General features: G+C 44.4%; 3 protein-coding genes across 3 annotated transcripts; 1 reads left to right on the top strand and 2 right to left on the bottom strand.

The window, feature by feature from the left end:
* Positions 1-1,687: 1,687 nt before the first annotated feature.
* Positions 1,688-3,815, bottom strand: F4813DRAFT_352020 (alpha/beta-hydrolase). The gene is made up of 3 exons (XM_049242482.1): positions 3,723-3,815; positions 2,856-3,663; positions 1,688-2,757 (listed from the first exon to the last, which is right to left on the bottom strand). The coding sequence occupies exons 2-3, from the start codon at positions 3,250-3,252 to the stop codon at positions 1,913-1,915; spliced, it is 1,242 nt and encodes a 413-aa protein (XP_049101771.1). The 5' UTR covers positions 3,253-3,663; positions 3,723-3,815; the 3' UTR covers positions 1,688-1,912.
* A 2,603-nt stretch (positions 3,816-6,418) lies between these two features.
* On the top strand, positions 6,419-7,551 carry F4813DRAFT_401379 (major facilitator superfamily domain-containing protein; the record flags this gene model as incomplete). The annotated part of the gene is made up of 2 exons (XM_049248400.1): positions 6,419-6,947; positions 7,016-7,551. The coding sequence occupies 2 exons, from the start codon at positions 6,419-6,421 to the stop codon at positions 7,375-7,377; spliced, it is 891 nt and encodes a 296-aa protein (XP_049101770.1). The 3' UTR covers positions 7,378-7,551.
* Positions 7,552-9,933: 2,382 nt separating this feature from the next.
* Positions 9,934-11,436, bottom strand: F4813DRAFT_325316 (uncharacterized protein). The gene is made up of 2 exons (XM_049241059.1): positions 10,999-11,436; positions 9,934-10,920 (listed from the first exon to the last, which is right to left on the bottom strand). Exons 1-2 carry the CDS (start codon positions 11,218-11,220, stop codon positions 10,267-10,269), a joined length of 876 nt encoding a protein of 291 aa, XP_049101769.1. The 5' UTR covers positions 11,221-11,436; the 3' UTR covers positions 9,934-10,266.
* Between the last annotated feature and the right edge of the window lie 1,356 nt (positions 11,437-12,792).

Here is a 12,792-nt window from a genome sequence, read left to right as displayed (position 1 = left end):
CATAGGTACCAAGCTTGAGGGGGGGTGGAAGCCTATTGGCTGGTTAGCTAAAAACAACTCTACGCTAACGCGCCTAGAAGATTGGCGCATATGCTAATTGTGTCCTGCTAGAGAACATTAAGCTACAAATGCAAAAAGGGACAGCTGCTAAGGCAAGATTAGAGTTTCGCGGGGGAGCAGGTATGAAACGACTGATAACACTAATAGATTCATATGTTCCACTTCTTACTTTTGATTTGCTTGCTCACTTACGTCACCTGCAATCCAGAACTTAAAAGGAATTGCGGGGTAAAGGGGCGCATCCCTACCGGCTTCTAGCGTTCAATGGCCTCGATCAAACTAGTGTATCCGACACATACACACCTTTGATGCAATTCCTTATACTGAAGAATTAACTTACATCATAAGATCCCTAGGTAACTTATACTTTCCATCTACATCGCACCTCTGTCGGGATGAACTCTAAAATTCCCGGTGACTTGATCCCTAATAGGTAAATCGGTAACTTATACAGGTTAGGATCATCACGTTCTCTTTGGACTTGCGCACGATATATCTTACGCACGATACATACATATATGGTATCCTACAGTGTTTGTAAGTCCGGTTGTGCTACCGCGTTTCCTTGTAGTTCTGGCAAATCTGCCAATCACAGCTTGCAGATACTATATTATATATTCGGCTCACATTCATCGTCCGATCTACAAAGGTAATGTATCCAGCATTCTCCTAGCAAGACCCCAGCGTTCCAACCCATATACGTTGAAGATGGACAGGAGGTGGACATAGCAACGTGTCATGCATATTATCTGTGGATATTAGAAGAAAGTTCTCTTCACTCCTTCTGCTCTTAGTCCATGCTTTTCCAAGCAACTTGGGGCATTAGATACTGATCTAAAATAACCCTTGCACACTATGTATGCAGCCCCTTGAAGCAGCCAGTCGTGGTCATGCCGGCGCCAAGCCAGCGCCCCTTTGGGGTTCATGCTTGACAATATATGATAGGCCATATGGGCAGCAGGCAATCAGTAAGCAATCCCCAGATTGCTTTTGGACAGGACGGCTACGCACTACTACGTGGTACCCTGCTACCCTGTCCACACCGCCAACTAACTGGGGTTTGATACAATTGGTAAAATGATCCTTGAAAGCCGACGCCAATAAACTTGGCGTGTGGCCCAAGAAACGTCTAGCGAATCACCCATGCAGTATATCATACTATAACGAACAAAGGCTGACATACATACAGTATAGTATGTAAGGACAGTTGTTATTACCATGTTCCTAAATGGCGTTCTATTTTGCAGACCGGTCAGCATATATGAGCTTCGAAGTATCCGGACATGTCGTTCAGTTGAGTGAGGTTAGACACAAAGGGTGTATCTACCGCTTAGCATGCTATTGCATGGTGGCAACAACTCGCCCGCCGGAGTTGCATATAATACAGTAGTCAACTATATAGTCCAGTATTTTGTTATAGATACAGCAGAAAGACCATAATTGGATGCATGTGAAGAGCTGGAGTCTTCGAAAATGATGAACGAAGCGTGACTGTAAAGCTAACCCCCTCGGGCTATTTACTTACTACCTGTCATGCTACAATCATGTCCATCATATGTATGACATATTCCTCCCCATCCATCTACCTTTGTGGTTCTTTAATTAAATAGAAGGAATTGATGGTTATAAACGAATGAGTTCTTGTGCCCTTGTCAGTGCTTTGAGAGAACTCATTGCTAGACTCGACATCCTAGACTAAATCTCCTTTCCGGGTAAAGTAATGTAGCATCGGGGCTAAACAACTAAGAGGGACTTATTATCTATAGCTAACTAATGCTAGGTACTAAGAGATACAATCTATTCAAGGCTATTCCTAAATGATATCCAATGCCTTATGGGCGACAGAGCCTGCTCAAGCCAAATATTTACGCCAGAAGGCTTCTACCGTACTTGCAATACGAGAACTCGCCGAGATAGGTATCTCATGGCCTCCAGGTAAAACAGCAATTTCAACTCCGTCACATCCGAGCATATTTTGGGCGTCTTCTATTGTCTCATCCTTGACGACGACGGGGTCGTCCTCCCCGAGTATCATCAGAATCTTCCCGGCACGGAGTCCCGAAATCGGTCCGGCTTCTTTGTCATGCTCGGATCGTCTCCTAGACTCAAGAATCTTATGTAAAGCCACCCAGTCTTGCTGGGGGGCATAAATAGGGGCGTTTCGAATTGTGCTGAGGAATGCCGTGACGAACCCGTCGTGATGATCTACCTGCCATCCCACAATTGAGGACACAGTGACGTTCGGCCGAAACTTGGAGATGGATGTACTGTTAAATCCGGCGCCGCCATTAGCATCGCTATCTCCGTTCGGTAAGTGCTTCTTAGTTTCGGCAGACGCGACATCGGCGCCGGCTGCACCGGGCGGCTGCTCAGCCTTCGGCCGTATCCTCCTTCGCACTAGTATTTTCACTAGGAACTCCGGGATGAATCCTGAGTTATAGAGCAACCGGCTCTTCCAGCCAACATGGTACGGCCGGATCAGGCCGCAGCTGGCTACCAGTGTGAGCGAGCTAATTAAATGCGGGAAATATCTCGTGAATAAGACACAAAGGCCTCCGCCAAGAGAGTATCCTACAAGGTTGAACGTTGTCCATGGTAGCTTGGATGATGCTAGGACCAACAGAAACTGCGTTACATAAAGTCGCTCATCGTAAACGAGGTCACTCGGCGCGTCTGAGTACCCGCGGCCAAAGAGATCTGATAAGGAAAATGGTAAGAACCCTATCTGCCCTTGACCTAGGTAATGTATCCATAATACGATGGTCAAGAAGAAAGGGGGAGAGGATATAACTTACCGAAGAGCATAACACGGCACCCCTTACCAACAAATTCATGTCCAAGATCTCCTAACGATATTGTGGGCATACTAATGCCGTGGGCAAAAAGGACCTTTTCCCCATCTTCGGGACCCCACTCATAGACCCGTATTGAGCCATACGGGGTCTCTACATCTCTCCCCCCGGGAAGGGCGTCGGGCGGATATGGGAGAGTTAAAGTCTCCTCCTCTGAGAGTGTCGGGAGAGTTCTTGTCCTTGGAGACGGTGTAATGGGCTGTTGCTTGGCCCTTTTAGACTGCAGAACGAGTCCGGCTGAAAAATATGCCGCGGTGGCCACGGTAGCTGTCAACAGCACACTTCTGAAGATTCCCGCTCGCGTTCCGAGCAGATCGGATGGGATGGATGTGATCCCCATTGAGTTTATGATATTTGTTGGACTTGTAATTACACGCAGACAGAGGGGCAGTGGGAATTTTAATATCCAATGGGATTAGATCCGACGGACAAACGGGACAAACGGGACAACCCCCGCGAGCTGTTAGGTTTATGTATATTCATTCTGGACAAGCACCAGCCCCGTCACAATCACACTCCCTTTTTTTTTTTTTTTTTTTTTTTTCGCGAAGCCGCAAACTTGTCGGCTTATCGCAGCCTGTGCGAGGTTGTGAATAGAATGGATCTTTGCGCTTAACTGGCAAAGCTTTGCCCTGTCACATACTGCGGCGAAAAGCCGGTCAATTTTCGGTAGCATTAGGGGCGGAGCTCCACTAAATAAGCACTGGATATACTCGATGAAGCCGGCGAGGCCCGGTATGATTGAGATTCGCTGAGAATGTGTATGTGAGTCTGTGGTTTAAGAAAATGTAGGATTGGTCGGTTACTCACAATATACATTAGGAAGTAAATATTCAACTTGGATAGTCTATTAGTATTTACTAAAAGTTGACAGTCATATCCGTGCAGATTAGAAGATAAAGTATACCTATACATGAGAAGTTAAATCTTATAATTACTTATAACTGGGATACAACTATTTACTCCAACCTGAGTGCATAAGCGGCATTAACCATCTTGTCGTTCATAACGGTCAAATTCAAGATCTCCTATGTAATAAGGATTTTTGGGCATCGCAATTTAGGTAGGGAACTCCCTAATGTTGGATATGCGAGACTCGTGGCTTACTATGGATACGGAGTTCTGCATATGCGATGTGATCTGCCAAATGTGGCTACTTACATGTAAGAAGCCAGTTATTACACAAGCTTTGAGAGGAGGACGGGTGCCAAACAGTAGGTTGGTAAGACATTCTCGGTTAATTCTCATAGCAGATGCGAAAACTTAGACCCTGTACTACACTATGGTCAGCGATTTGTTATAGTTTCCCCCAGGCACGGGAAAGCAGAGACGGGGAAAAAGGGACCCCATTGATTTCTCAACTATCCTTTATATACTTTCATCGCAAATTATTCACGACAAGTATAAGACAGTTCTAAGGCACGCGAAGATAATGTAAGATTGGTGCTAATTTTTACTGTATTAGAGGATATTCGATATAAGCAAGGAAAGTAAGCAGACTAGCATAAAGGTAAAGAAAGCGGAATTCCACTAGGTTAGAGCATCGTGGCACCAATTAGAATTATAGAAAGCTAGGAAAAGCATTTTAGGCATTAGGCAAGACTATTGCAGGGACAAATGAGACATCGTTGGGTTACAGAGCCTAGGTATCGCACCGTGTATTCACGTACACACGCTTCGATTACGAACTTGAATCAAAAAGAATATGTATAACGTTGTTGAGGGATAGTTACAAGGATATTGTAATTGTAATTTACGTCAAAGCCCTGATGCTATTCGGATATGGAGATAGGAAGCAGAGCATCTGCTATACTCTACGAGTTTAACCAAGGGCTTATCTCTTTCTAAAGTCTTTGGTTTAATATTTTCTACTATACTCTAAAGCTTCTCTATTTAGATTATGACTTGAGCCGGCTCTACAATGAAGACGTTCGCTACTACTTATTTTGTTTATTGGAAAATATTGAAATTGAAGTCTTACGTTGGATGACAACTTAAGTGATTGGGACTTGCTTTTCGAAGCCCTAAACATTTATTTTATCTACCTACCTAGGTATGTAACACACAGTGAACGGGTGTTTCTATGGTAACTTTAACAGATTTTATGCTGGTTCACTTTGTTATTTTCTACCAGGTTGGTATGAGGATGCGAGCTTGCTATAACGACAAAGCTTTCTTCAATCCTTGTTCAGTGAGAATCTCTATGAGCAGATGGAGCCCATGGGTTCCGAGCCCTACCTCTATATAAATGTTCCAGTCTTTATCATCATCTTCACTACCTGCCTTCTCCGGGTCTTATGCGCATTAGCTCTGGAGTCCCGACCCACAGTCCCATAATGAATCCCGGTCCAAGAAGCTTATCAGATGGCGCTAGTAGACCGCTGGTGTCACTAGCTGATACCAAGGGATTTTATCAGATCCTCGGATGTAGTTCTATTGGATGGTCCGGGGCTAGCCCCTGTCTAGCGTATTATAGTTCAGCCTTCGGGAAGGAATTCCGAAGTCTCTTGCTCGGTCCTATGGGGAAAATAAGGGGAAATCAAGGTATGATGAAATTGGCGACCTCGGGATACCATCATCACTTTTAGGCAGCTACCGTAGACAATTATAATATGTCGGACTGCTTATCCTGGGATAGCTTAATAATTTCTCCTATAGAAACGACTCCCGGTTACCGGGGTGAGATGGTATATCATACGATTATTTGGGAGCGGCTATACCTGTGAATATCTCATGTGTTATTAAGCTAGGCCCTTGTCAAGAGTAGAAGTTACTCGGAAATCAGGGTACAGTAATGGAGTCATTGCATTGTTCTTTATATGATGGTGCGATTTTCTCTTCGGACTAGTGAAATAGTGTGAACGTGCCTAGGTAGGTAAGGTACCTAGGTATTTAGGAATATACGATAACTCACGGACACACGAATCGAGGCGTCTAGTATCCTGAATTATGCATGTCCCCTAGCGAAAAGAAAGAAGGCGGTCTGATGAAAAACCCGGAGCCTCTAACTAAGGGCTTACCAGAACAGCTGAAAGCGCAAGTTGTGAACCAAGATACCGAAGCTGAAAAGCGTCTCGCACGGCTACACGAGCTGTACGGAGCAACGTGAGACGTGCCCGACGACCCTAACGATCCATACAACTGGCCTGAGTGGCGGAAGGTCTCAATCGGTATTATTTTTTCTATCGATCAGCTCGTAACTTTATATCAGCTAGCAAAATGGCAGCGGTCCTCGGTAACATAGCTCGTGATTTAAACATCGACGCGTCGACTTCGCAGATCATCCTCTCCGTCTACGTTCTCGGTTTGGGGGGTTGGCCCATTCTTTATAGCTGCTCTCGCAGAGATGAACGGTCGGAAGATCAACAGGTTTGATGATTACTAGTAGCTTTCTCGCTGCAACGGGCGCGGGGGCTGGCATTATAGTACGCATGATTATTTCTCGTTAGCTTCGAAAAATACGTTGAATTCTTGTTCTCTTGCTCCGTTAGCTTACGGGACCTGTCATGGCGGATATGTACCACGCGAAAGATCGTGGTAAGTCATTTCCCATCGCCTCTTTTCTTCCGTATCTGGGTCTGGCTCTGAGCCCTATCATCGGCGGGGCCGTTGTACAGCTTGTCTACTGGCCGTGGCTCTTCTGGATCGTGAGCACCTTCGACGCATTCATAACCCTATTGGGGGCATTTATCATTAAAGAGTCGTACACTCCGGTTCTACTACGTCGAAAGGCGGCCGTGAGATCCGAGTCGGTCGTGCCAGCTTCATCTCCAAAGCAATGGGCGTCCTGGAAAGACTTTTTCTCCCGGCTAGCGATCTATCTTCGACGACCGCTTCGGCTCCTTATCCGGCAACCAATTATTCAGGTTATACCTCTCGTTCTTGCCTTGAACTTTGGTATCTATACATTAATGATCTCAACTTTTGCAATGCTCTGGATCGATTGGTACGAGCAATCCCCTCTCATTGGCAGTTTACACTACCTATCTATCTTTCTCGATTGGCTTTTGTATGACGGCGCAGATAGGGGCAAGAGTTAGTAAAGTTGTGTTATTATGCGAAAGCTCTCTAGTAGGGGTAATTTCTGACTTTGGCTACTACAGTGGTCCTTATACATAGACGGCTACGTGATCGACCAAAGAATAAGGGTGAGGATCGGCCTGAGTTTCGCGTTCCGTATATGATTCCTGGGGTCCTTTTCATTCCCGTGGGGCTCTTTTGGTACGGATGGACAGCAGAATGCCGCATTTCTTGGGTCATGGTTGACATCGGTGCTATCATATTCACGTGTGGATGCTCAATTCTAGCTCAAGCTCTGCTAGCATACACTCTTGACATGTTTGGCGAGCTGGGTGCCTCGGCGCATGCCGCCACGGGATTTCTATCTAACATACTAGGATTCGTCTTTCCAATATTTGCCTCTCAACTGTACGATAGCACAGTCTCCTGGCATTCGTTTTTGTAGCCCTTGGTCTCCCCGTGCCGTTACTTTTGTGGGTTTGGGGGGATAGGTTGAGAGCGCTGGGGAAATAATGACACGATTATAATTGAAATGGCTGCCTTCTTCCTTGGCCATACGGATGTATGAAACAATCTCGTATGATTTTGGTTTATGTTGTGCGGTTTACCTCTGAAAATGTCATGGGTGTCGCCTCCGCGTCGTGATGACATATTCTCATACCCAGCTAATATATCCAAGCGCTATAAGATCCACACTGTTTACGGTGGCACATTAGTGCACAACCGATAAAACAAAAAAACGGATGAAAATTCGTCCGATTGGCTGGCGTAAGCGCTATAATTATAGCGCACGTACCCACTAGAGGCCCTACAACTACAGGGGATTACAGTGAACAATACGCTATAATTACAAGGCTTGTAAATATAAGGTTTTAATTGGCTAACACTTTGCTAGCTGTAGATAGCTGCTATGAGAACCTTAATTTAATTTTTGAAAATATCATTAAGTCTACTGTAATTATAGTGGACTTAGCGCATGCAGCCACTATTATTATAGTGGATTTAATGGACTTAGTGGATTTAATATTATTTATTTAATACGCATTACTCTTACCTTATTAGGTAAATAGGTATTTAAATACTTTAAAAGAAAATTTTTATAGCGAAGTTAAGTTTATTAAGTCTACTGTAATTATAGTGGCTGCATGCGCTAAGTCTACTATAATTACAATGGACTTAATAGATTTAATAAATTTTATTTTAGCTTTGGAGACTTTTTTTTTTAAAGCGCTATAACTTTAGCGCATGCATCACTATAATGCCCTATATTTATAGTGGGCTTTAGCGCATGCATCACTGTAATGCCCTGTATTTATAGTGGGCTTTAGCGCATATAAGCGCTATAAATATAGCATATATGCCAAGTCGGATAAATTTTCATCCGCTTTTTTTGTTTTGTCGGTTGTGTACTAATGGTGCACCGTATACTGTTGAGTGCTTCCCATGTCTATAGTGTATAGAGCCAATCAGTGTCAAATAATACATCTCGACCGGGCAGCAGTTCTCATGCATAGATAACTTACCCCCGCGAACATGATAGCGTATCGATCTAGACCTTGGAAGCTATCTGCCGTAGTGATTACGGTAAGACTTTATGATGCATGGGCTCGTTGACCCGGGTGTAAGCTTGTCAAATTAAAAAACCGGATGCGTTCATGAGGAATGGGGTGTAACGATATGTATTGGATGGGAATTACTTATAAAACACCCGCCCTATACAATTTGGTGTTACATTGATGGCTAATTACGACTGAGTCACGTTTAAATGACCATATAGGATCTCTTAAATCCATCTCGTGACCGTATAGAATTGATGTTAAAGTTCTTAAACTGAAAGACTCGGGAGTGCTTAACACGGTTCTGGAAGAGGTAATTGTGACGTATACAATACTCATTCTACCTATAAATAGCGGTACCGTAAGAGGCGGGAGAGCTTAGCTAGGGTAAACAATCATGATAATTCTTAATAGCCTTCATTTAGTAAACGGACACTAGCAGAATAGCATCACAACAAGTGCCAATTCTACGTTAAGTCTTATTCAAGTGTTTTTTATAAGTTTAACTTTTAAGCATTATAATTGTAAATAAAATAAAATACAATAAACTTCTATTATTATATAGGTAGATGTGACCTAATAAAGTCTGAGCATTAAAAATATTAACGGGCTTTTGTTATAAAACGGTGAAGCGAGGTAGGTATATATGTTATAGCGTATAGTGTTATTAGTCAGATGTAAAGAGAACAATCTAGAGTCTTTAGTCCATCCCTTTTAAATTACCTCATCGTGCACCCTGCCAACCGTTTCTGTGGGTTGTCAAAAGAAAAGGGAAGTAATCGGCAAGTAATCGGGGGCGAAGGTACAGCTGACGGCGTAATATAACGAGGGGACGGACGTATAGTAAGATGGGAGGTCGTGTTCGCTAGCTTCCCCGGCTGCTTAGTCGCGATTCCATGGGAGCTGGATATTTGGGAGTGGTCGTTTTCGCGAAGCTCTCCTATACGTCTGATACTTACATCCCCTGCTGGAATGGGGGTCCGGTGGGTACTCTGATGATATGTTGACAGGTGAAATCTTCTTTATATTATGCACGTTTCCAACTTATCATAAAGGTACATGATCACTTCTTAGCAGCGTTCGCGTATATAATGTTGTTATCCCCTCGGTGAGTTCCTCAACATAGTTGACTCTCCACTCTCATTCCTATATCTTTGCTGGTATTTCCGTATCAACTAGACTATCTACTTAATCCTACGACACGAGTCCAAACATATCGACCATGACTCCTCGTCAAGTTTTATCAAGCCGTCTTGGTATTACATTTATAAACCCCCAAGCTTTGAAGATTCAACATATTGATTATGGCATGTCGCCTTGTTGTTTGAGTTGAGCAAACGTGTCGCCAGCCACCGGCTACCGAGGCAGTGCGCTATCGCAGTCAATTACTATGACATGGCTCCAGACGTCCCATAAGGACAAAAATTCCCCTCCAGGGCCCCTTACGAGAAAAGAAAGACGAAACGCCGGATAAACCCCATATCATGCCAGCTTTCAAGTGTCACTTGAAAGTACTTAGCGAGCCAGGGTCTAGCAGACCTAATCGACGTCCCAGACGAAACCGCCGCCATTATTAGACCTGATGGTCTAGGTGAGATAGTTGGAAAATTCCCTTTGGAACAAAGAGGCCTTGGCCGTAATCTTACTATTCCGTCCGTTCTTTTAGTAAACTCGTTGATATCCTTGCTCAGGCAAAAGTCCTCCCAAAATACCAAGACGATGACAACCTCATTCACCGACTAGTCGTCAGTCGCCGAGACGTCGAGTTTCAATACACATCAGTGCACGTCACGAGCCGCCCGCGAGATGTAATTCTGGATAATGTCGCTATCGCAATTACTGTGCTTGAGAATCTCGTTCTTGAGATCCAGAATCTCGTCCCTTAAGCTACCTGCATGCTCTAGAAGTATCCGGTTTTGCTGGCTCAACTCCCGTTCCCGTATCTGCAGTTCCGACATGCTTTGCTTCGCCTTCTGCCGACACTTGTGTGCCGCCACGCGATTCCGCTCACGGTTACGTCTGTTCACCGGCGGCAAGTGGTCGTTGCCAGCGTTGACGCTACATGCTGGGGAGGGAGGGGAGGGTTGGTCGTCTCCGTCCGCCATCCAGTTCATTGAAGATGGGGATATTGGTGATATCCCTAACACCGACTGAGGTGAAAGTTTATTCGTCTCGGAGCTATTCGAAGAAAGCCGATTGCGATTGCGATTTGTTGTCGGTGATAATAACGTTGCCGGTATGGTGCTATTGTTAAATATTGCTCCATCACCGGCACTTGGTTGGATATTTTTCGATCGTCTTGTGTGCTCGGCAAAAGGGTCATCTAAGTCATGGTGAGTAGATTGTCCAGATGCACCTGTGCCTGTATATTGGTCGTAAACAAACGTGCCTGCTGCTACGGCGGCGTTGTCGATTGTATAGCCAGCATCAAACTAAATCGCCAGTTAGTAATTTGGGAAGTTATGCAAGGTATGAATATGATATTTGAAGGAAAATAGATACCTGCTCACGTTGTCGCTTGTATCTATATCATTTGCTAATTCGTCCCGCGCGGATTGGTGATTTGGCCTATAATAGTCGTCTAGATTGTTACCCGGGCTAGCCCAAAGTTGAGAATCGTGAGCTGTGATGCTCTCACCGAAAGGTGATGTGAACATTGTCGGAGTCCATGATGTTGGAATCTCCTCGGACCAATTATCAAACTTCCGCGCAGTGTCCACAACTGCATTCATGCTTGTAGCGATCCTTTGTAGGCAGCTTCTGTAGGCTTCTGGTAGTCTTTGTGATGGGTGACTGCTTAGTTTCAACTAGTAGAGAGCCCTTCGAGTTGATTTGTTTTTGTTATGATGGAGTACAAATATGACAACGTCAAGTCGTTGATATATTCTACGTTTTTCGAAATTGATCATAGAGCTTCGAAGGAGGAATAAATCAAGATGTGAGACGATTCCGGAGTGAGAGAGAGAGAAAGCGTATGTGTATGTGTGAGAAAGGTCGTGCGAACTATCTAGATTCTTTTTGTCTTTCTATTGAGGCAAACTTCGACCGGTCGTACTGGTAAACTTCGACGGAGCAATTGTATTAGACTGGGCCTGATCCCTGAATTCTGGGATCATGGGACGTCATAACAGCGGGATACTGATTTTGGCGGAAGTAGATGCTTAGATGGGATGGGATTTGCTCGGTATTAAGTGTGTTTGCACTAGCCATGCAGACCATACAGACCTATTATACATGATCGTGATTAGGTTTGGGGTTACTTTGAAGGACCGGCCTACTATGTATGAGAGACGAGAGTTCGGATTAAACTATCACGTTCAGACGCCCTAAGCTCTGGGCTCTGGGCCGTCCAGGGCCTGTGTACAGTACTTGTCAAGGGGCTATGTTATTAAAATACGGTTCTATATCGCTTGTAGTCTTATATGCACGTTACTGTCGGACTAGGTTCCGTGGGTGGTGATTGGCTCGTCTTATATGCAGCAGTACACCTTGAGGTCGTTATCAAGCGAGCTTGTAATACACCGCGGACGGTGACTTGTGCAATAAGAGCTGGATGCATGAGTACCTCAAACGTTGCCAGGACCAGCCTATGATTTCGCATTGTACTTATTAGTAACAAAAAGCACGCGAGGGACACGACGCAATGTGGCGAATGAAGGGTGGGGGAGAAAAAGGGAAGATATTATTTAAGAGCAAGGGTTTTTAAAGACTTGTTGTCATTATATTAATGTTAAATAGGTTGGTTATAAATTTGTTTAAAAAAAATGGCTAGTATGTTACTTTAATCCGCAGTATAGGAATATGCTAACAGAAATTTAAACCAATATGATAATCACATCGTTTGGAAATCTTTTAACATATCGAGGACAAGACGGAATAAAAGGAGGGATCAAAGCCTGGTAATAAACGACGCCGCTCCAGTGCTCCTAAGCTACCTCGCACCTCGCACCTCGCACCTCGTAGGGGAATTAACCCCCACATCATTCGTGGTTCAACACAACATTGAACTCGGCTGACTCAAACTTACATCAAATATGCACATCTCTCTTATTTTAGCTTCCGGGTGGGACTTATTGACAGCTATCATTCTCCAAGTAGCTAAAATTAGTCGCCACTCTAAGGTTCATACATATAAACGAGAAGTCCCCAAGAATACCCTAGGCATATTAGGCATCTAAATGCCCCAAATCCAGTTAGAGTCTTATGAGACTTAACAGGTCTATCTGCTCTTCAAGGTTCTCTTGGAAATTATTGCCCCCGAGAAAAGCCCGGCCTCTTGATTGGCTCGGCGCCGAGTCCGAGAA

This window comes from Daldinia decipiens (assembly GCF_022478715.1).
Source record: "Daldinia decipiens strain CBS 113046 unplaced genomic scaffold F4813scaffold_8, whole genome shotgun sequence".
Lineage (NCBI taxonomy): Eukaryota > Fungi > Ascomycota > Sordariomycetes > Xylariales > Hypoxylaceae > Daldinia > Daldinia decipiens.
The sequence above is the reverse complement of the archived record's forward strand: the minus strand, read 5'-3'. Positions and strand labels throughout refer to the sequence as shown.

Coding starts and splice junctions, on each gene's coding strand:
- F4813DRAFT_325316 (XM_049241059.1), bottom strand. CDS start 11,220: ATGAATGCAGTTGTGGACACTGCGCGGAAGTTTGATAATTGGTCCGAG. Junction 10,921..10,998: donor ATATAGATACAAGCGACAAC/GTGAGCAGGTAT, acceptor CTGGCGATTTAG/TTTGATGCTGGCTATACAAT.
- F4813DRAFT_352020 (XM_049242482.1), bottom strand. CDS start 3,252: ATGGGGATCACATCCATCCCATCCGATCTGCTCGGAACGCGAGCGGGA. Junction 2,758..2,855: donor GTGCCGTGTTATGCTCTTCG/GTAAGTTATATC, acceptor TTTCCTTATCAG/ATCTCTTTGGCCGCGGGTAC.